Source organism: Pelophylax lessonae, assembly GCF_965119305.1.
Source record: "Pelophylax lessonae genome assembly, chromosome: 2".
Classification (NCBI taxonomy): domain Eukaryota; kingdom Metazoa; phylum Chordata; class Amphibia; order Anura; family Ranidae; genus Pelophylax; species Pelophylax lessonae.
The window spans coordinates 401903216-401927554 of NC_138769.1; the positions used below are offsets into that span (position 1 = coordinate 401903216).

The 24339-nt window shown below is 44.9% G+C and overlaps 1 protein-coding gene across 1 annotated transcript in view; it reads right to left on the reverse strand.

The window, feature by feature from the left end:
* Positions 1 to 20992: 20992 nt before the first annotated feature.
* Positions 20993 to 24339, reverse strand: part of GALNT17 (polypeptide N-acetylgalactosaminyltransferase 17) — a 630956-nt gene continuing 627609 nt past the window's right edge. The window contains exon 11 of the mRNA XM_082246998.1: positions 20993 to 22517. Coding sequence (XP_082103124.1) covers positions 22389 to 22517 — 129 coding nt within the window. The 3' untranslated portion in view covers positions 20993 to 22388. The remainder of the gene's footprint in view (positions 22518 to 24339) is intronic.

Here is a 24339-nt window from a genome sequence, read left to right on the forward strand (position 1 = left end):
TGATATGTGGGAAGGAACTAGGCTCCCTCTAGTGGTAGCTGCATGGAATTTCCCGGGCTGTGACTTCCTTTTCACAAGATGAAGAAACTACATCTCCCAGGCGGCTTTGCAAGATCCAGGGTGCACGGCTGCACCGCACGGCACTATGGGGGAGGTTATTTAAAGGAGAGAGAAGCGCGCGAAGGGGGGCCTTTCTGCGCTGGACTCTGAGGAACCAGCGAGCGAGAGTGAAGGACTGACACTGGATATTGGGCCAGAGCCTTTTAGCCTGGAGGGACGACGTGGAACCGTCCCATCTCAAGCACGAGGCACATTCCTGGAGGTCATACTGCTGTTTGCCGAGACCGGAAGTCATCCGCCAGAAGGACCCCGCGCGGCTGGCATATAGCCAAAGGACTGAGACCGCAGTGGAAGCGCGCGAAGGAGAAACTTCTGTTGGTGAGAGGGCACATGCCCAATAACTGACTTTATCTGCTGAAGAGACAGTTTTATCTACAGATAGCGGTAGCGCAGCAGGAGGTGATAAAACCCCGGGGTTTATCACCATACTCTCTCAGGAGACTCATAGACAAACAATAAGGTCTGTAAAGGAGTCGCCAGAGGCTTATCTCTCTCGCAGAAGTTATTGCTCAGTTACGCAGACACCCTGCGGTGACAACTAACAGCTCGTTGTTTTCTCTCTCTTGATCTTTATTCCTAATCTGGATTACAAATGAGCTCTATTCAATAACCTTGCTAGCGAAGATCAACAAGAAAGAAGAGAACTCTGGGGGAGGGACTCAGATAGGCCCACCTACCTGGTACTGTGTCTAGCCTTAATGCAGGAGGAGTGTGGGGGTATTCTTTTACCTTTTTAAAGCTGTTTTAAATAACCTTTTATGGACTTGTATTGTATTGTATTGTATCTCCCCTATTCAATTTGATATATAGTAAACTAAGTTTGGTTAATTACAATCTTGTGCGTTGTTCCATTGTGTCACCCAGAAGGACTACTATTCAAGAAGGTAACAAGGTATTGTTGCATAGTGAAGTATTGTATTCCAACCTGTGTATCTATTTGATAGTCCAGTCCTATTCTGGGTCAGTTGTGCCTGAGGAGGGATCGAGCCAATTTGATTGGGTTGTTAGGCAGGGTGTAGACCCAATAATATAATCAGCAGCTCCTGCGGGGGTGGTGCTACACGTGGGGGCTCGTCCGGGATTTCTACAGTCCTGCAACACAACCCTCTCAGCCCCAGAATCCCCTCCCACGCAGAAATGGATCCTGTCGCTGCTGCTGAGTGGTGCAAGGAAGAGAATGTCATAGTGGAAAATGGCCTGGTGGTTGAAATCAAGGGAGAAGCCTGGACTGAAGAAAAGCTCCTCCCTGTTTTAAGGGCACTATCCACAGACAGGAAATTCTGGGTGATTGACATAAAAACTGACACCACTGCCCCACACACGTATGCACTGTGTGAGTGGAGGAAAGGGGTCCCTGATTATTTCAATGGAAACAGTGTAAAAACTATTGACCAAACAGAACTTTTCCTGATACATCCAGGAGTTCCTACTGCGGGTCCCTCATCCACCACCCCTGGGGTATCCAGCCAAGAAAAAGGTGTCCAAGAAGGGCATCCTGAGTCATCACCTTTGTCGACTTTTAGCTCAGAACTGTGTGCTGTTCTTGGGGAGATTGTGGCAAAATGTAGCAGGGACTCCTCGAGCTATCTGATGACTGGATATAGGAAGCTCCGGACATTCTCTGGGAAACAGCCTGTGCCTTCAGCAGAAGATGGGTTCGAAGAGTGGCTAGATACCGCCACTCAGGCTTTGGAGGAATGGGAGGTACCAGAACAGCACAAGAAGCAGAGGATCACAGAGAGTTTAAGGGGACCTGCATTAGAGGCTGTACGTAATCTAAAGCTTAGCAAGAAGAACTGCACTGCACAGGATTATTTGGACATTCTGCAAGATGTGTTTGGTCGGACGGAGAACGCGGCTGAACTTCTCTACCAGTTGGACCACTGTTATCAAGAAGAGGGGGAGAAGTTGTCCGAATTCATTAAACGTCTGGATAGGATTATCCACCAGATTCTGTTAAAGAAAGGAATAGACCCCCGGAAAATAGATGAGACTCGTGCACGACAGGTTCTGAAAGGGGCTCAACCTTTAGATCCCATTGCCATACTGTTACGAACTCGTCGAGATGGCGGCATTCTAGAATACCCCGATCTGATTCGAATGGTCAGAGAGGAAGAGGTCATGTTGGACAACAAGAAGAAAAGTCGGCAGTTTGACTCAACTGCCCGGGTTGGAGTGATAAGTGTGGAAGAGGGTGACTCTCAAGTTGAACTCCTAAAGACCCAAGTGTCTCAGTTGATAGAAATGGTGTCCATCCTGACTGGTCAGGTATCCACTCTACCCAAGGGGAGTATATCGGAGAGGCCAGATGAACCTGTTAGTCTCAGCACAGATCCAGAGCCACGGCCTGCAAGATTGTTAACTTGTTTCAACTGCGGGGGAGTTGGGCATGTTAGAAGGGTATGTCCCAGCTCAGGAAATGCTGCCGCGAAACCTCGCGAGCCAGCGGGAAACTTCAGAGGACACCGGTGAAGGAGTCAACCGGGTGTCCGCCAGTCTTAAGGGACTCCAGAAGTGGTGCAGGATCAGGGAAACTGAGTCAGGGGGTCAGACCCAAATATAACACCCCCAGTTCTAGACTCCGGGTTACTGAGGGAAGGAAAGTCAATGCACACCGGATTCGGCGGGGGCCTAGATCAAGGAAGAAAAAGGAGAAGAGGGCCAGGGTACAGAGAACTGAATCAGATAACAAGGCTACATCAAGAGAATTCCCAACTAACTTGGTCGGGCCCTCCCCAGTGGTCTCGGTTCAGGTGGAAGGAATTTACACAAGAGCCCTCCTTGACACAGGGGCCCAGGTGACTCTTTTGTATAGAGACTTCTATGATAAATATCTTACCCATCTACCTTTGCAGAAGTTGGAAGATCTGGAGATATGGGGTATTGGGACCCAAAGTTTTCCCTATGACGGGTATCTGCCAATCAAGTTGACCTTTGATCCATCAGTGGCTGGTGAAGCGGAAACCTTCGACACCTTAGCGGTGGTCTGTCCTCGTCCACCAGGGGCCAACAAAAGCTCTCTCATCGTAGGAACAAACACTGACCTGGTAAGGCGCCTTCTGATACAACTGGTCCAGGGACAAGATGCTCAGGCGCCAAGGATCCATCCCATGCTACGGCAGGCCTACCAACGATTAGTGTTGGAGCAAGAGACCCCCGCAGAAGGAGTTGGACGACTCTGGAAGCTGGATAGAGCAGAAAAGGTCTTACAGCCAGGAGAGGTGGCCTGTTTTAAGGCTTCTGTTAAACTCACATGGCAACAGCCGGGTCCCTTCATTATCTTTGAATCAGGTCAAAAGGAGAGACAGAGAGGGATAGAAGTGATCCCTGAGGTGATCCCTTTGAAGGTGTTACAGGAAAACCGTGGAAGGGTTTTAGTGAGTGTCAGAAACACCTCTATTACACCAGTGAAGGTACCGGCCAGAGTGCTCCTGGGCCAAGTCAACCCGGCTACCCCAGTTGCCCCCATTGATTTCAAAGAAAAGGAACAGGGTGAAGCGGTTATAGAGGAGCTTTGCTCTGGAAACGCTGCCCTCCCGCCGGAATGGGTGAAGAGGGCCAAGGCACAACTTGCTCGATGGAGGGAAATATTCTCTAAGGACGAGTTTGACGTGGGATGTGCCAGGAGCGCCACTCATAAGATCCGCCTGAGTGAGGACAAGCCTTTCAGGGAGAGAGTCCGGCGAGTCCCCTTAGGTGACTTAGAAGATCTACGTCAACAGCTGGCAGAGCTCAAAAAGATCGGGATTATCCGAGAATCCAGGAGCCCGTATGCTTCCCCGATAGTGGTAGTCCGGAAGAAAAATGGATCTTTGAGGCTTTGTATCGACTACCGAACGCTGAACAGAAGAACCATCCCAGACCAGTATACCACTCCTCGAATCGAAGATGCCCTACAGAGTCTGTCAGGGGCGAAGTGGTTCAGTGTGATGGACTTAAAGAGTGGGTATTATCAGATCCCCATGCACCCTGAAGATCGGGAGAAAACAGCCTTCATCACCCCTGTGGGGTTCTTTGAGTTCAATCGCATGCCTCAGGGGTTGTCCGGGGCCCCTGCTACCTTCCAAAGGCTGATGGAGAGGACCGTTGGAGATATGAATTTGATAGAGGTACTGGTATACTTGGATGATGTTATCGTGTTTGGCAGAACTTTAGAAGAACATGAGGAGAGGTTGGAAAAGGTCTTGAAGAGGCTACATGAAGAAGGTCTGAAACTTTCTCCTGAGAAGTGCCAATTCTATCAGTCCTCGGTCCATTACCTGGGCCATATCGTGTCTGAAGAAGGGGTGGCCACTGACCCGGACAAGCTGGATGCTGTTGCTTCCTGGCCGAGACCCACAAATGTGACCGAACTCCGGTCATTCTTGGGCTTTTGCTCCTATTACAGGAGGTTTGTGGAGGGGTTCGCCCAGATTGCCCGACCCCTAAATGAGCTCCTGAAGAATGAAGAAGATGATGTCCCTGAGTTGGTAAAGCCGGCGAAGTCCACCATAGGCCCCCGGAAGGCTAAGGAATCCATCCAGGATCAGTGGACCCCGGAATGCGAAGGGGCCTTTGTCCAGCTGAAGGAAACCCTAACCACTGCCCCTGTGTTGGCCTATGCGGACCCCACAAAACCATATGAACTGCATGTTGATGCCAGCCGAGATGGGCTGGGGGGGGTACTTTATCAGGAGCATGAGGGTCATCTGCGACCTGTTGCCTATGTGAGCAGAAGCCTACTGCCTGCTGAAAGGAATTATCCTACTCACAAACTTGAATTCTTGGCCTTGAAGTGGGCAGTGGTTGACAAATTGAAAGACTACCTGTACGGAGCTGAATTCATTGTCAAGACAGATAATAATCCCCTCACCTATCTGTTGACTACGGCCAAGCTGGATGCAACAGGACATCGATGGTTGGCTGCCCTCTCTAGCTTCAATTTTAGCCTGAAGTATCGGCCAGGAATCGGAAATAGGGATGCAGATGCCCTATCCAGAAGGTTGCATGTTCCACAGGAACCTGCGGAAGAATGGACTTATTTGGCTCCAGAAGGGGTGCGTGCCCTATATCAGGGAACTGAATTTCGATCCCGAGGAGGGTCAAGAGCAGAAGAGATTGGGGTTTCGGCTATCGGAGTACCCAAATGCTACTGCCAGGTGACCCAAGTTGAAGGGGAGGGTTTGCCCCGGCTGTCCAAAAGGGACTTGCGGAAGGAGCAGTTGGAAGACCCTTTGGGAAAACTTCTCTTGGAAGCCCTGGAGATCCAGAGCCCTGAGTTGCTTCTAACTGACTCCCCTCAGGGGGCCCGTCTGTTGCATAGAGAGTGGACCCGGTTACAGATCAGAGAAGGAGTGGCCTACCGGAGAGGTCCATCTGAAGATCTGGAGGAGAAGTGGCAACTGTTCTTACCAGCTAAATACAGAGAGGGAGTTCTGGCCGCTCTTCATGATAATCATGGCCATCTGGGGCCCGAAAGAACCTTTCAGCTTGTCAGGGACAGGTTCTACTGGCCTTGTATGAGGGCCGAAGTTGAAGGATACTGTCATTCTTGTGTCCGGTGTATACAGAGGAAGACTCTGCCACGTCAAGCAGCCCCAATGGGCCATCTACAAAGTCAGGGACCCATGGAGCTGGTGTGCATTGATTTCCTTTGCTTAGAGCCTGATCTGAGTGGCCAGGGGAATGTCCTTGTGGTAACAGACCATTTTACCAGATATGCTCAAGCATTCCCAACAAGGGATCAGAAGGCCTCAACGGTAGCCAAAGTTCTTGTAGAGAAGTTCTTTGTACATTATGGGTTACCACAGCGCCTCCATTCTGATCAGGGAAGGGACTTTGAAAGCAGACTGATCAAGAGACTGTTAGATATGTTAGGCATTCAAAAGACTAGAACCACTCCCTACCATCCACAGGGGGATGCCCAGCCTGAACGATTTAACAGGACTCTTTTGGATATGTTGGGGACTTTGAGCTCAGAGAAGAAACAGCATTGGGGCAGGCACGTAGCTGCCATTGTGCATGCCTACAACAGCACTGTCAGTGATGCTACTGGATATTCCCCTTATCGGCTGATGTTTGGAAGGGAGGCTCGGTTGCCAGTGGATTTGGCCTTTGGCATTTCGCCTGATCATACCTCTTCAGCATCGCATAGAGGATATGTGGACCGACTGCGGAAGAGTCTGAAAGCGGCCTATGACAAGGCTCAGGCCACATCTGATCAACGTGGACTGCGGAATAAAAAAAATTTCGACCTAAAAGTTCGGATCCATGACCTGCAACCAGGGGACAGGGTTTTGTTGAGAAACTTGGGTGTCCCGGGAAAACACAAGTTGGCAGACCGCTGGAAGTCCCAACCTTATGTTATCTGTAAGCAACTGCCAAACCTTCCTGTGTACCAAATTCGGCCTGAGGGAAGTGTGGGTCCATTGAAGGCTTGGCATCGGAACCATTTGCTGCCTCTCTCTGAAGCGGTTCGTATGCCCCCTGTGGAAGACTTGTCAGCGGCCCCTTCGACTTCTCGCCGGTCCAGACCAGTTACCAGATCTCAGACGATGCTCCCAGATGAGGGAGAGGGAAGTTCTCCATCTGAAGATTTGGAAGATGAAGAGGAGGTACCCGACTGGTTGTGGTCATCTCAGTTGCCAGAACCCACACCTGCCTCCCTGTCTTCGTCTGACTTGGCTGATAGAGGAGCCCTTCGGGCAGAAGCCCCTGAATTCATACCCTTTCATATGCTTCCAGAAGAAGCAGCTGAGGATGAAGATCCTGAGGAGGAGGTTGCACCCTTCTCTGAAGAAGAACTGACCTCTCTTGAACCATCAGGTGCCTCTGTGTTGGAACATGAGGAGGGGGACATGGAAGAATCCTCAGAAGTGCCTGATCCTAGTACCTCTGAGAGCATGCCTCCACGGGAACAGAGGGAAAGGAGAGTCATTCACCCACCTAAGAGACTGACCTATGATCAATTGGGTGAATGTTCGGAAGAAGCTGTTTTTATCTCCAAAAGGTCTCCTGACCAGCCTAGTTCCTCCACTGTAGATTTGGTGGGGGACAACCCTAGCTCACCCCCAGGTACAACTGTACAAGCCACCCAAGTTTTGGGGGGTCTGTGAGAGATCATGAGAACAAAGTATTGAAGTAGAAAACGTTTGCATTTAAGTTTGTACATAAGGATATTGGGTTTGGCCATTATAATAAGCACAGTTTTTGATGTTCACAATTTGGTTTACTTTGTGAGTTAATGTTTGCGCACATTTTGTTGCTCTGACCTCACTATATGTTTTTTTCTCTTTCTCACCTTTTGATGTTTTTTTTTCAACACAAACTTTAAGATGTAAGTGTTTAAGAAATTGCAAAGGCACATGTGCTTTTTAAAGGAGCACTATATAAAAGCACTAGAAATCAGCACTATATTAACACTGTAGAAATCACTTATTTGCTTATTAATTGCACTTTATCGTTTTACTGTTGCACTGCTATTAGAATACAAAATTGGATGTATTCAGATTGACTTATTTCAGCAAAATGTTAATGTTTTTGTTGTATAATGCCAACCTATGCACTAGGGTACATACTGTTGACCTCTTTGGGGACCAAAGTTTCTCAAGTGGGGGGAGTGTGTAGCGGGGTTAAACATGCCTAAAGACACTGTTTGATATGTGGGAAGGAACTAGGCTCCCTCTAGTGGTAGCTGCATGGAATTTCCCGGGCTGTGACTTCCTTTTCACAAGATGAAGAAACTACATCTCCCAGGCTGCTTTGCAAGATCCAGGGTGCACGGCTGCACCGCACGGCACTATGGGGGAGGTTATTTAAAGGAGAGAGAAGCGCGCGAAGGGGGGCCTTTCTGCGCTGGACTCTGAGGAACCAGCGAGCGAGAGTGAAGGACTGACACTGGATATTGGGCCAGAGCCTTTTAGCCTGGAGGGACGACGTGGAACCGTCCCATCTCAAGCACGAGGCACATTCCTGGAGGTCATACTGCTGTTTGCCGAGACCGGAAGTCATCCGCCAGAAGGACCCCGCGCGGCTGGCATATAGCCAAAGGACTGAGACCGCAGTGGAAGCGCGCGAAGGAGAAACTTCTGTTGGTGAGAGGGCACATGCCCAATAACTGACTTTATCTGCTGAAGAGACAGTTTTATCTACAGATAGCGGTAGCGCAGCAGGAGGTGATAAAACCCCGGGGTTTATCACCATACTCTCTCAGGAGACTCATAGACAAACAATAAGGTCTGTAAAGGAGTCGCCAGAGGCTTATCTCTCTCGCAGAAGTTATTGCTCAGTTACGCAGACACCCTGCGGTGACAACTAACAGCTCGTTGTTTTCTCTCTCTTGATCTTTATTCCTAATCTGGATTACAAATGAGCTCTATTCAATAACCTTGCTAGCGAAGATCAACAAGAAAGAAGAGAACTCTGGGGGAGGGACTCAGATAGGCCCACCTACCTGGTACTGTGTCTAGCCTTAATGCAGGAGGAGTGTGGGGGTATTCTTTTACCTTTTTAAAGCTGTTTTAAATAACCTTTTATGGACTTGTATTGTATTGTATTGTATCTCCCCTATTCAATTTGATATATAGTAAACTAAGTTTGGTTAATTACAATCTTGTGCGTTGTTCCATTGTGTCACCCAGAAGGACTACTATTCAAGAAGGTAACAAGGTATTGTTGCATAGTGAAGTATTGTATTCCAACCTGTGTATCTATTTGATAGTCCAGTCCTATTCTGGGTCAGTTGTGCCTGAGGAGGGATCGAGCCAATTTGATTGGGTTGTTAGGCAGGGTGTAGACCCAATAATATAATCAGCAGCTCCTGCGGGGGTGGTGCTACATAATTATTATAATTTTTTTTTTTTTTTTACATTTCTAGCTATTCTAGTTATGTCATTTCAACTTTACACTGCACAAACTTTTGGGGAATCAAGGGCAGATTTACCTATCACTATCTCTCAGCACTTTCAAGTTTAGAGCTATCAAACCTAAGGCCTGATTCACACCTATGCAGGTTGCAATTTGCGTATTCCAGGTGCATTTTGCGTTTTTCAATACACATTTTTAATCCATTGAAGTCTATGGAACCAAAAACCAGAAAAAAGTCCCTGGCCCTTTCCATAAAATGCACAGATATGAACATGACCCATAGAAAAATGCATCGGAAAACACACTCAAAAATGCATAGGTGTGAACCAAGCTCTAGCCATTCAAGTGGGAGAAGAAACAAATTGAGCAGAGTCTGTGTTCAATCAAATAGTGCATGGCTGAAATTAGGATTCTAATTCCCCCCTGTTATGCTCTTAAAGAGAACCCGTCGCCTTAACTATACTATCACGTGGGTGGCTTGATAGCTCCCTTGTGATAGAAAAAAGTTAACATGATAGTTAACTAAAGTCTAAACATTTTTTACCTTAACGCATTCTTTGTATTAAAGTAAAAAATAGCTCCACTACCTGTCATACCCCCCCTCTGCCCCTAAACACTGGTTCCATATCACTGCTCGAGTTCTGTCTACTCCTTCAGCACCACTTAATTTACTTCCTGTTTCACTTTCAAACTATAGGCTCCTGCTGCCATAAATCAAACTCCTGTGAGGAGGGAGTTGGAGTGTGGCTTAACGGCACTGTGTGTGTGTCTATGGAAACGCACAGCCCGATTTGGACCCCACCAGGAGCATGCGCACATGGGTGCCTCCTTAGCACCTGGCTTGCTACTAGAGACACCAGAAGGAAGGTGGAGCTGACAGCATTGGCAGGGACTGCCAAATAAAGAGGAAAGTGACCTTTCTTTGCAATATTGTTGCATACATTAGGAAAATATACATTTTTTTTTTCATTTAAAAAAATACCTTGAGTTTAAAAAATAGAAAAAAGTTTTAAAAAATGTAATTTCCATAAAGAAAAAAAAAAACACCTCCAAAAATGTTGAAAGCCCCTCTCACCTTCGAACATGTTCATACAAAATCACTTATTGCCCCACATTTAAAGGAATTGCTGCGCACTCCAAAGTGAGAGCTATAATTCTGGGGCCATCTTTCATAGTTAACTCAAAATTAATGAGCTGTAAAAGCTTTTAATGCATGGCCTATTGACAATTTTAGGTACAGAATTTTTTTTGCCATTTTGTAGGTTCATGCAATTTTGAGAACTGCCATTTTTGGTATCTATTTAATCAACACATTCTCATCCTTTATATTTAACCAAAAACTTGGGATTATATTGTGTTTGTGTGCACTAAAATAATTTTGAGTGTAATTTTACAAAATGTGCATTTTAGTACATATGGAAAAGAAAAAAAAATGTTTTGCCTTAGTATTGTATAAAGTGGTGAAGGGTTTTTAATGATCTCTGGGCTTTCTTAGAGAATTATTCTCACTTTGTGTCATAGGTGGAACTTTCAAACAGTAATACAGGAAGCAATAAAAATACTTTTTTTTTAGTAGAATAATCAGAAAGCTAGAAATCCTGTCAGAGTTTCCCTCACTTCTTTTGTGATTAAACTGTCAGCAAGATTGCATGTGGGAGGAAATCAAATAGCAGTATGAACTAGGTATAGGTTCTAATTCTTCTCCAATCTATTTAAAACAAGAAAAAGATTTCAGGCTTGACATAAACTTTAAAGTAGGCTTGAATCTCCACCCCTAACATGTAGACATACTCTAATGTTTACCACTACTTCCCCTTAAACCTTAGGGTAACACTGCAAATGAGCCCTTGCCATTTAATTTTAACTCCCAAACACTAAACTTAAAGTAGAGCTACAGGCAAAACTTTTTCCTGGTGCCTCCATAGCAGCATACTAGTGATAGAGCTCCGCCTCTACTCCTCCCTCAGGACCAGTGAGTAGCATAAAATAAAGGCCCAGCCCCCTGTCCCATCATTCTCCTTTTTTTCCTCATACCTTCCTGACTGGTGAAGAATAAGCAGTATGTCCATACCTCTGCCTCCAGGCAGATTTCCGCCGGGTTCAGCCTCTCCCGTGCGCAGTCCCGGCTCTTGGGTCGCTCAAAGCACTAATAAGGCCGGGAACCCCTTCTGTGGATCTTTGGGGTATAATTTGCAGTGTTTCCTCATAGGAACGCATACTGCCACTGTCTCTTTAAAAATCTTAAAAATGTTTGGTTTTGCAGGATTTTGCACAAGGACCGTCTTTTTTTTTTTTTCCCTCTCCTTCTTTACAGGTTGGATTCCCCTTTAGGTTTTCCAGTACTTGTTTGTTTGTGTGTGTTTGTTTCTTCCCCCTTCTCTTTCCCTCTTTTTTTCCCCTTCTTGCCTTTGTCTTACCTTTTCTACAGCCTGTCCCTTTAAGTTCGCTAAAGACATCCGATCCCGTGTGGATGGCTCCCAGCCCTGGGATTCCCCCTGCAGCACCATGTAAATCGAGGCCGCCCCTTTCCTCCACAGAGTCTTGGCGTCTCTGCGGACCGCCTCGCAGGGCGGGGAGTAGAGCCGTGCACGAGGAACATTCTGCACATGCGCAGGCGCATGCGCAGTGCGGTTGAGGCTCGGCGGCCATCTTGGATGTGGGAACCAGGTGTAATTTTGCCCTGAGTTCCCACAGAAGCTAAGTGGAGGGGTTTTCTGCTCCCTTATGCTGCTCTGCCTATTAAAGGGCCATTCCACCTGCTGTCCACCTGAAAGACAGCATCTTTCCCTGCTCCTGCCGACTTGTTTAAAGCCCTTGGTAGGTAGCACCTTGTAACACTTTTTTATTTTTTTCCCCCCTTCTTTTTTTTTCCGCCCTCCTTCCCATTTATTCAGTTTTTATTTTTTCTTCGATAAATTTTTTTTTTTTTCTCCTCCTCTTTTTTTTTCTCTCTCTCTCCCATTCTTTTTTCTTCTTTTTTATTTTCTTTTCTTCCTTCTTGCGCTTTCCTCTCACAGCCGGTCCTTCTGCAATGCTCTACGATGAGCCACTCATCACGTAACCAAGATCCTCACAATAGGTATGGGACCACCTTTCTGTAAGTATTGAAGAAAGAAGGAAAAGAGTGCTTGTATGGACTAACAAATGTCCTTTGTTCCAGCCCAACGCACCCCAAAAGATCCGGGAAGTCTTCAAGGCACCGCAACCATGACAGTCCAGATCGCAGATCAAGATCTTCCCACTATAGATCCTCAGAAAGATAAAGTTCGAGACACCACCACTCTCCTTCTCCACCATCCCACTCCTCAAGGAAGAAGTGCTGGGCTTGTGGCGCAGTGCCTTTACCCAGAAAACTAGTCTGCCAGGACTGTTTTCGGGACTACGCAGCCAACCGTGAGCTGGAAAACCAACAAGTGGTGGATCTGCTAAAGCAGACAATGAAGGATTCCCTTTCGGAGTTGACAACTCTAGTACCCGCACAGGCGGCTCCCTCTGCAGCTCAGGTTCCGGACAGGGATGATAGCGCTCCAGGCCCCACAGGGCTAAACCCTTCGCGCTTTGCGGCTCCATTACTTGGAGAGGCATCTTCAGGACACCTTTCGGAAGAATCCTCAGAGGAGTCGGACCCGTCAGGCTTTAACTATGCAGTAAAAACAGCAATTGCCTGGGAGGATCCTGAAGAACCCATTCCAAAATCAAAAACGTATTTTCCCTTCCTTAAGAGGAAACAAGTATTCTTTCCTCTTATGGGCGAGATAAGAGAAATTAGTGAAGAGGAATGGAAGAAGACAGATAAAAAGTTTTCATTGGGCCGTCTTAATAAGCTCTAGCCGAGGCTGAAGCACAATCATTAAATTCCATGCTGGTGGTGGATGCTGCAGTCATACGACTCGCCAAAAATGTGACACTACCTATGGAGGATACAGCTTCTTTCAAAGATCCGCTAGATCGAAAAAAAGACCTGGACCTAAAAAGGAGCTACTTGGCCTCGGGTGCAGCCTGTAAACCGGCTATTGCCCTTACATCTGTCTCCAATGCCATCAGGGCATGGACGGAAAATGTTGAGACAGCTCTACGCCAAAATGTCCCTAGAGAAGACATTGTCAAGGCACAGTCAATGCTCCACACAGTAATGGCCAAAAGGGCCCTCTGGCTAAAACCATGGACAGCTGATCTTGCGTCCAAACAGAGTTGGTGCAAGACTCCATTCGATGGCGAATCCCTCTTCGGAGAAAAGATGGACAAGGCAATTTCCAGGGTAACTGTCTGGTCTGGTCTCCTGCCACAAGACAGGAAAGTCAAGAGGACAAGAGTCTATTCGTCTAGATTCCGGCCCTCAAATTCCAGGGATTATAGGCAAGCCAGACAGAACAGGGATAACAGAAGACCCTGGAGAGGCACCCAGGCCTCTTTTTTGAACACACGCAAAACCAAGGCTTTCACCACCCCCCAGGAGGCAGCAAAGCCTTTTTCACGCCAGAAGATTGCAATCCCTCCCAGTCGGAGCCAGGCTACAGGCCTTTTTCCCAATTTGGGCTTCGCGTTGTCAGGACCCCTGGGTTCTGTCAACAATCCATCAGGGTCACCGGTGGGTGTTTGCCCATCCTCCTCCTCATGCCTCGTTTCAGGAGTCAAGAATACCAGCCTCGCCATCAAAAGCTTTGGGATTATCCCAATTCCTGACAGATCTTCAGCTTCAAGGTGCAGCCATACCGGTTCCATTGGCGGAGCGTTACACCGGTTTCTATTCTCCACTCTTTTTAGTGCAAAAAAGGACGGGAGGTTGGAGACCGGTGATAGACCTCAAGAGGCTCAACCGATATATAGAGCTCGAGAGCTTCAAGATGGAATCCTTGCAAACCATCATCCAGGTCATTCAACCAGGAGATTGGTTGATATCTCTCGATCTACAAGATGCTTACCTGCATATCCCAATCTTTCCAACTTATCAGAGATTTCTGAGGTTCGCTGTAGGCGAGATACACCTTCAGTTCAAGGCTCTTCCATTCGGGCTCTGCACGTCTCCGCGAGTGTTCACCAAGACCTTGATAACTGTCCTAGCCCCCCTCAGGGAGAGGGGGTTGAGAGTGTACCACTATCTAGACGACATTCTCCTGTTGGCAAGCAATCCAGATCAATGCAGATCCCACAGGAAAATTCTCCTTCAGACTTTGCAGGAGTTCGGCTGGCTCATAAATTTTCAAAAAAGCAACTTGTCCCCGACACAACAGATGGTTTACCTGGGAGCCCTGTTCAACACCCAAGTGGGGACAGTGTCCTTACCCAGCCAGAAGATGGATATTATCATACGGAGGATGTTCACTGTGATTCGGAGTACTCATCTGACGGCCTCTCAGTGTCTGAGTCTAGTCGGCACAATGTCCTCTTGTATTCCCATGGTGCCATGGTCCCACTGGCACCTGAGGCTCTTCCAAACAGGTTTTCTGTCACAATGGAGGAAGCAACACCTCTCCCAGAAAATCCGAGTGACCGCCTTAATGCGCAGAAGCTTGTTTTGGTGGACAAAGAAGGGAAATCTTGCCAACCCCCGTCACCTAGGCTCATTCAACTGGACCATCCTTACGTCCGATGCAAGTGGGCACGGATGGGGTGCCCATTGCGGGGAGGTCAAGCTTCAGGGAAGATGGTCCCACTCAACCAAAGGAGTGGTATCCAACGTACTGGAACTAAGAGCGGCATTTCTAGCTCTGATTTCCTTGGCACCCCTCCTCCAAGGCCACAGAGTCATCCTGAGATTAGACAACAAGACAGCAGTGGCATACCTGCTAAGACAAGGAGGTACTCGCAGCAGGACCCTCCTCTGGGAGGTCGAACCCATCATGCTGTGGGCAGAAAGAACCCTACGAGATCTCAGGGCCGTTTACATTCCCGGGCCGGCTGAACACAGTGGCAGACGCTTTATCCAGGAGGTTCGCAGACAACAACGAGTGGTCTCTACATCCACAAGTTTTTCTCCAAATCACCAACCTCTGGTACCCTCTTCAAGTGGACATGTTTGCCACTCCAAACAACTCAAAACTCCCCAGATTCTACTCTCGCCTCCCCTACTCTCAGTCGGAAGCAGTCGATGCCCTGACCTGCCCATGGAATTTCTCGACGGCTTATGCCTTTCCTACCCGCCCACTGATTCTGAAGTTCCTCCAGAGACTTCTCACAGAATCAGTACAAGTCCTGACGATACTCCCTTTTTGGCCGAAGAGACCATGGTTCCCTCTAGCCATCCATCTCAGTGTGGAACCCCCCATCAGGATTCCGCATTTTCCCAACCTACTGTCCCAGCAGGGACTATATCATCCGAATCCGCAGAGATTAGATCTTTGGGTTTGGAAACTGAAAGGCAAAGGTTTCAGTCCTTAGGATGTACTCCTGAAGTCATCTCAACACTTTTGAAGGCCAGGAAGCCCTCTACCAACGCGGTCTATTCAAAAGTGTGGAACAAATTCCTAGCGTTTGCCACGGGGCAGGACTTCAACCCCGTCCTCCCCTCTACCCCTCAAGTTTTAGCCTTCTTACAGACAGGATTGGACTTAGGATTGGGGCCAAGCTCCCTTGAAGTACAGGTAGCAGCAATCACAGCTGCGACCAACAAGAGATGGGCTGAAGATTCTCTAGTGGTAACCTTTTTAAGAGGAGTGTTGAAAATCCGTCCTCCCGTTAGACGCTCTTTTCCACAGTGGGATCTTACCCTGGTCTTGGAAGTTCTTTGTAACCCCCATTTTCTCCAGTGGAACAGGCTTCTCTTTGGAACTTGTCATTACAAACTGCCTTCCTGTTGGCCATCACCTCTGGCAGACGAGTCTCCGAGCTACATGCCCTAGGAATAAGTGAAGATCACATCACCTTTTTTCCGGACAGAGTCGAACTTCGCCCTAGGCAGGGGTTCATGCCCAAGGTCTCCTCCTCTTCTCATCTTCTAGAACCTTGGGCCCTTCCAGTTTTTCAAAACGCAGATGCAACTCAGCACGACCTAGACATCTCTAGAGTTCTTCGGGCCTATCTGGAAATCACAAGCTCATTCAGACAGTCTGACAGTCTGTTCATCATCCCCTTCGGGAAAAACAGGGGCAAAGAGTCCACCAAGAGGACTCTATCGTCATGGATCATCAAGCTCATCCAGAAAACCTATAAAGTCAAGGGGCTATCTCCACCTTCACAAGTAAGAGCTCATTCTTCTAGGGCAGTCTCGGCTTCCTGGGCAGCAAGGGCCAACGTTTCCTTAGAGATGGTTTGCAGGGCCGCCTCATGGTCATCACGTCATACATTCTTCAAACATTATCGTATCGACTCAGGTCACTTAAAACTGTGGAGTTCGGCAGAAGGACTATTCAGTCGGCCATGTCTTTGTCCAATTAAAGATTTGCATATTTAGCATTACCCACCCATTTGTCTTGCTAGTTATTTATCACTAGTATGCTGCCATGGAGGCACCAGGAAAACGGAAAATTGTTTCATACTTACCGTAATTTTCCTTTCCTGGTGCCTATCCATGGCAGCATATGCTCCCACCCCTGGTATTCTATATGACAGAGAATGATGGGACAGGGGGCTGGGCCTTTCTTTTATGCTACTCACTGGTCCTGAGGGAGGAGTAGAGGCGGAGCTCTATCACTGGTATGCTGCCATGGATAGGCACCAGGAAAGGAAAATTACGGTAAGTATGAAACAACTTTCCGTTTTTTTATTTTTCATTTTGGATAGAGTAAGGGAGGGTTATTGCCCCTGATGTTTTTTTTTCTTTTTTTTTTGTTCTGTCATCTGTGTCCCATTGTTGAGATTTTGCTTCGCTTCCTGTCCCATAGCCTAACAGGAAGTGAGAGGAAATCCCTTACAAATTAAGGAAATTCCCGGGTCACCAGAACTAGTGTCCCCATTGGAAGATTTCTCCGCTATTACTTTTTTAGGACAACCCAAATTTTGGGATTTTCTTTTACTTTCACTTTCAATGATAATGATAAACAGGACACATAGAGAGGTTGAATCTCCTTAACAGGGGCACACACAGCAATAAAAACTGACAGGTGTTCTAATCTATCTCTACTCTTTCCAAAACTAAAACAAAAGAAATGTCTTTAGTTATACTTTAATCCAAACCCTTAACACTAGCTACTTGCTTCAAACCCTAGCCTCAGACTAACATTTAATTTAACGTATAACATTTTCTGTAACCCTTAAAATTCCACACTTAGAAAAAATCTGGCTCTGGGCTTGGTTTGTCCTGCGGTGTTGAGTCTCCTGATTCTTCACCTACCATTGAGCCAAGCACTACATGCTGTTGTAGAAGTAACATGTTTCACTGTTATGCAACTACATCAATAATGCCTTGACCTGGCTTAAGTGTTGTCCACTTTTGTAGCCAAAGTGGAAACACCTGCCTCATTTTTACATGTTCCTTTTCACAGCATAAAAATTGCAACTTAACTTTTAACTTACTGAAAAATCCTACATTGCTTTCTCCTTCTATTTAATGTAAATAAGGGGTCTTAGGTGTTTTAGATGTTTACCATAATTACCATGTCTATACTGTGCTAGCAGATTTTAATTATCAGTTGTAAACTAGATGCACACACTATCTGTCCTAACAAAAGGTATAGGATATCAAGGCGTGGGTGGTACATTTAATATTAATGCATTAAAACCTGTCCTTCACTCTGTCCCCTAAGGCCTGGTGCACAGTAACAGTTTTTTTTTTTAGTGCAACCCAGCATTAAAAAAAAAAACTGACAGCTCCAATCAGAGCCACTGTACTAACCATCCAACATTGGTACAGCGATCGCCCCCGCTGAGCTGTTGTGTTCTGACAGGGGGACGCCCCCCCTACTAGAACACCCCATTTAGTGCTTTCTGGCATTGGCTGAGAGCGCTAATCGGGAGTTGGTTGGCTGATGGTTTTCCAGACAGACATACACACAAGTCTAATGTTTTTTTTTTTTTTTTAAACCGGCAAATGTCTCCCGACATTCGATCCATGTGTACCTGGCTTTATTGCACATTGCAAGGTATTTTAATACATAGAAAAGGCTTATGTATAAACCTGCTTCAACAAAACAACTAGAAATATATTTTATAAATTTTTAGGCATGCTGTGTGATGTGTTTACATACAGTAACAACATGTAGTGGGGGTTTCTCAAATTTGTCTGAAAAGGTTAAAACACTTTAAAGGAGTTGTAAAGTTGTAAAGTTTGTGTATCCTAATGCATTCTATTCTAGATAAAAAGCCTTCTGTGTGTAGCAGCTTCCCTTAGCCCCTCTAATACTTACCTTAGCCCCCTCTCTATCCAGCAATTTCCACGAATCCCTCGGCTGTCTGATTGGCTAAGACACAGGAGCGGCGCCATTGGCTCCCGCTGCTGTCAGCCAAATTCAGTTAGCCAATCAAGAGATAAAGGAGAGGGGGTGAGGCGGAACGTCAGCTCCATGTCTGAATGGACACAGGGAGCCGCAGCTCTGCTCAGGTGACGTCATAGCAAGCTGCTTGCTGTGGGGGCACTTGACAGGAAGGAGGGGCCAGGAGCAGCAAAGAGGGACCTGAGAAGTGGAGGATCTGGGCTGCTCTGTGAAAAATCACTGCACAGAGGAGGTAAATATAACATGTTTGTTATTTAAAAAAAAAAAAAAACACAAGACTTTACAATCACTTTATGTATATAAAATATACCAAGCTGAGCCCACATAACTGGGCCAGGCAACTGTATTTGTCAAGCCCTATATTTTTACCATGTTTTGAATTGAAAAACATCAGACATCTTTTGCACATTAAGCTTGTTTATTTTATGAGCCGTGTTTATTGTGTTCAAGTTCCACTGAATTTATTACATTTATGCATGATATGTTTATTAAAAAATGTAAAAACATGCTTAACACCACGCACCTTCTAAGCGGGCAGTCAATTAACCAAAAGCAAAGCTACCCACAGACATCAGATGATCATCCATCTAAAAACAGAGATTGTGACATATTATAAGATAAATGGACAATGCATGGGCCAAAAATTATTTATTAACGAATAATCTTGGAAGACCAAAGTAGATTAAATCTGTTTGGCTGGGTTGGATTTTTTAATAATGTCCCCTGTTTTCATCAAAGATAAGCAATGATACTCCTCCCTGAAGTTCCCAGCATGTTTCTAGATCATTTAATATACACCCAAGAGTGCATGCAGGTTCCAACAATGGTCAGCTTCATGTTCTGAATTTAGCGAATGTTTAATTATTGTTATGAGCTGGAATCTTTAAAAACATTAAAGTCCTTACTTTGATTATATTTTAGGTAGACAAGTTAGACTGCAGCCTTCCAGTGTAATGTACTTGGTAACAATAGTTCAAGCAGGCATTTTCACCATCTTTTAGTAGAGCATGATTAATTCCCTATCAGGTCTTAACTGCTCTCCAGGACCCTGGTAGGGAGCTATCCTTCCACCCCTGGCATGACCTTGATAGGCTTAAAGCTTGGATGAAAGTTAACCTAATTATGTTAATGGAGTTTGAGTTCTTCATTAGATGGTGTTCTTTAGGCTCTGCGCCCTCTAATCTATGTTTGGTTAATTTTCATTTAGGCCATGCAGTAAAAGCAGACCCTTTTTATTTGGCAGTGAAAACCTTATTCAACTTTGTGAATTGATTCAGTTGATTTAACTACAACAATGACACCCCCCCTCCCCCGGAGGTCTGGACATAAGTCTAAGGTGGACACTTTAAGGACTACAGCTCCTGGTATTTATTTAAAATTAAAATGTGGTGAGTGATGAGCTCCAACTTCGAAGGGTTAGAATCATCATTTTTTTTTATTTTTACTGGAAAATTCTTTCAAGCTGAACTCCAGGCAGAAAATGTTGCTGCCTTCATACTTTAATCCAATATGTTCTTCAGGTTGTTTTCACTAAGAAATCCATTAAGCATTTTATGAATTTCAGGTCTCAGTCCCCTTAACATCCGGAATATAAGACCGGTGGCTACTTTTCCAGATGTCCTCCTAGCTGCTGGTCTTGTCATTTCCCCACAGTAGTTCTTTGCAGTAAACGATGACATAATTACGATCATGCTCACTGTAGTGGGTGGATCTTGAAATCTCAGGCACCCAGTCTGAGCCGCCCACAATTGCAGCATCATTTGATTGACAGGCCAGGAGACTCCTGGTATTTCCTGCCTCTACTGTAATGACCTCACACAGTGACTGACAGGCCAGAAGTCTTCTAGTCTGTCTCGGCTCTCCACGCCTGTGAATGGTGGGCTATATAAATGAGCACTGGGCTCAGTGAAAGCCCCTCTCCCCACAGCCAAATGGGATATTGGTCTGAGCTGCCCACTATTACAGCATCATTTGATTGAAAGACCAGGAGACTCCTGGTCTTTACTGCCTCTACTGTAATGACCTGACACAGTGACTGACAGGCCAGGAGTCTCCTAGTCTGTCTGGGCTTCCCATGCCTGTCAAATGGTGGGCTATGTAAATGAGTACTAGGCTCAGTGTAAGCCCCTCTCCCCACAGCCAAATGCGATATTGGTCTGTGAGGAACAGGTAAGGTGCTTTTTTAAAAAGAAAAAATATACTTTTATTGTGTTCTGTTGTTAAAGATTACTGTCATATAATTGAAAATAATGCCATTTAATAATACCAATGGTATAATAAAATATTGTTTATCACTAGTTCAACATTGGCTGACCATCGGTTGTGGGCGTGTAATCTCAAAATCTGTGTGTGTCATGAGGACAATGTGGGAAAGTACCCAAGCTCATTCACTGTAATATTTTCATATTCTTTCCCACAATCATGTCCATTCACTCCAATTCCCATGGAATCAAGGGAACTGTAGTTTCTCATGGCTGTGCAGTGGGAATACAGGATGCTATGTGTATGCCTGCTTTACTCCTTCTCTTGGGGCTGACAGAAGCTGTTATTTTTATGAATTGGAGCTATGACATCACAGATATTTCTTCCAATTTATCATCTTAATGGTGAGGTTTATATCTAACTTGATTATAGTTTATAGGCTTACTACTAGGATAGGATACTACTTAATGCTTTTTTAATCTTCAACCTGTTGTTCAGCTTTAAAGTATATATATTTCTATTAATATATTGATTCTGAAACGTTGCACATTATAACACATAATCAATACATTATGTATTGAAATAAGTAATTATTGTAGATCGCTACATGTTACATTATGTTTTTTTTTTATCTGTTTAGTTTTCCTATTGATAGTTAGGTGTGTGTATCCTAAAATGTTTGATTTCATTCTTACTATTTCCCCATGTTTTTTCTCATTCCAAGCTGTGTCCTACTGTAGTACCCTGCATTTTAATATATGCCCAGGTCACTGTCCCTGCCAAAAAGGGAGTCCAGGCATCTACTGTATGTGCCTGATTATGTGTGAACTGAGCTGTAAAAAGCTAACAGTCATGCTATTAAACATTGCTTTCAGTACAAGTGCAGAGATATAACTTGGGGCAGAAACCACCAAGAGAAAGTAGTGAAAAGTTAAACTACAATCTACAGACATCATGACCAAAGACAGCTTTACCACTACAAGAAAGTCCTGGGTAAAGACAAAATGATTAAAGTGAACAAAAATAAAATTATTTTTCCCCATATTATACACAATTATCTTTACAACACCATAGCTATCTAATCACATTTAGTCCATGGCACGGCATTTGCCATTTTACATGTTTAAGTCAGGCCCAGTTTTGTCCTATTTTGAAAAAAACAACAACTTTGGTCTTTCCAAGAAGGTGGCAATGCCACATTGGTTCAAAAATTAAACCATTTTCATTAATAAAACACAGAGATCAAGTTTACTTACTGTTTTGTTTGATAAGTAACAGTAGTCTGTTGACACATACCAAAATAATCTGTAAACATAGAATTTAAAGTATCATATTTTGTGCATTGTGCCTTTAGTAGTGAATGGCCACTTCCCACAAAACAAACTGCAGGCAGGTATTACACTTGTGATTGGACAGATTACCTGTTTATTACTTTGGTGACAATTATTTTGGTGTCACTATCTCTAGTTAAGACTTATGACTCTCAAAGATGGTATTATATTTTTAACATACAAGGTTATGATTTATGGTAAACAGGATGTTCACATGAAGAGTAAACCACGTTCAACCTTTGTGCTGCTATTCCAATTGAACTCAATAAAATCAAGCCTGGCAAGCTTTTGTTTAAAACTAACTCCGAACATGCAGAATGGATGATTTTGTACTGGCCCATGTATTTCATTTTCAGTGGCTCCTTTTAAATCTTGAAAGAAGTTTTGACCCGCTCCAAAGTAGAAGAATACATGACTTTTTTTCTCCCAGGTTTCGGCTCCTGGTTAAATCCGTAGAAATATCCAGTAAAGAAAGAGCTGAAGTCTGTACCCAATGTTTACAAATAACATTAGGACGTTGTTTCTATTTAATGAAGTTTTTAATTGTCCACCTTTGTCCTGTGCAGCTCCGAAGAATTAAGTCAATGCCTCCATTACCTCTGATTTCAACCTCTAGGCAACGTCCTGTGCCTTTATTCATTATTGCTCCATTCTGAAATGAGAAGAATAACTCCAAATAGTTAACAACACCAACAATGTTTTTAATCATATGCTAAAACTAAATTTAAACACTACAACTCCTTTATGCTCTACATATTTAAGCAGTCATTTTTAGTCACTGTTCCTTGGGTAAACCTAACCTGGATTGCTGCCAACCCACCTGGTGGGCACAGATGAAATGACTTATGTAATAAATTAAAAAGCATTACATTATTGTTAACAAACATGTGTGCAGCTAATAATTGGTGGTGAGAAAGTGGTTATTTTTCTTTCTTCTTCACTCTTTTCACATATTGAAGACTCGACTCCTAGGGTTAAAGTGTTTTTTTTTTTAACCTAAAGCATTGTCAGCATTAAGGTAAAAGACTTTCTAAATGCAGCTCCCCCTCTCCCCCCCCCCCCCCACCAGTCCTGCTTATCTGAGCCTGATCTTGATTCTGTGCTGTGCCTTTCTCTGCTCGCGCTCCTTATAGGCTCAAGCCCCCAACACGTGGCCTGAATGTCGGGAGACATTGAACAGTTCAATAAAAACCGACCAAAATTTGGCCCATGCGTATGTAAGCTGATCCAACAGCAGCTGAGAGAGTGTTCCGGCAGGTGTGGCGGGGGGGGGGGGGGCGTACCCCTGTCAGAACACAACAGCTCATCTGGGGAGATCACTGAACTATGCTCAGATTGTTATTACAGAGGCTCATAATGTGTACCAGGCTTCAGAGACAGCAGTAGCGGGAGCCAATGGCTGTCAATTCAAGCCAGTGAGGAGGGAGGCAGGGGCAAGACCGAGCCATTCTCTGTGTGTCAATGAAAGAGCCCGGAGCAGGGCAGGGGACTCAAGAAAAAGAGGATTGTATAGAGCAGGTAAGTATGACATGTCTGTCTTTAAAAAAAAAATAATAATTTTGGGTTTAAATTTACTACTTTTTTTGTTAAACACTTGATGACCTGCCATAGTACATATACGTGCAGGCACAATTACATACATGTACATCATGTGCCTGCATCGGGTATAGGAGCGTGCTGCCCCCCCTCCTGCGACCGCTGTGCCCTCTGTGTGATTGCACATACCAGTACTTGAGGCCTGGTGATTATGTGATCACTATGAGAGATCACTAGTGATTACAGCTGTTATTAATAGGTTACCCATTTATGACAAATAAAAACTTTGAAAAAAAAATGTTAAAAAATGAAAACAAAAATTGTATAAAAAAATTATTTATTAAATTATTTTTTTTTTTACATGCTGTCACCAAGCAGTGTCCCTGATCACCAAGCTCACCATGCCTCTTACTAAATGCCTCAGACTGTTTACTTTCCAAAAAGGGGTTATTTCGGGGGAGATTGTACTATCCTAGCATTTTAGGGTCTCAAGAAATGAAGAATTGATCCATTTTGGCTATGTGTTGAGTTATTAGTTATTGAGACATTAATGGCGGCTATGTGTTGAGTTATTTTGAGGGGACAGCAAATTTACACTGTTATACAAGCTGTACACTAACTACTTTACATTGTAGCAAAGTGTAATTTCTTCAGTGTTGTCACATGAAAAGATATAATAAAATATTTACAAAAATGTGAGGGGTGTACTCACTTTTGTGAGATACTGTGTGTGTGTGCGTACTTTGACGCAGTGGTGGGCTTGAGCACGATATGGCCATATGGTGGAACTAAATCCCCATTTTTATTTATGGATGGTCTCCATATTTGATAGTCATTTCTTTTGCATGGTTGCGCTATTCTTTTTTAATATACATGTTGCTTGGTCCATAGCTGCACCGGCTTTAGATATACATGTTCAGGGTTTGCTCCCCCAATTT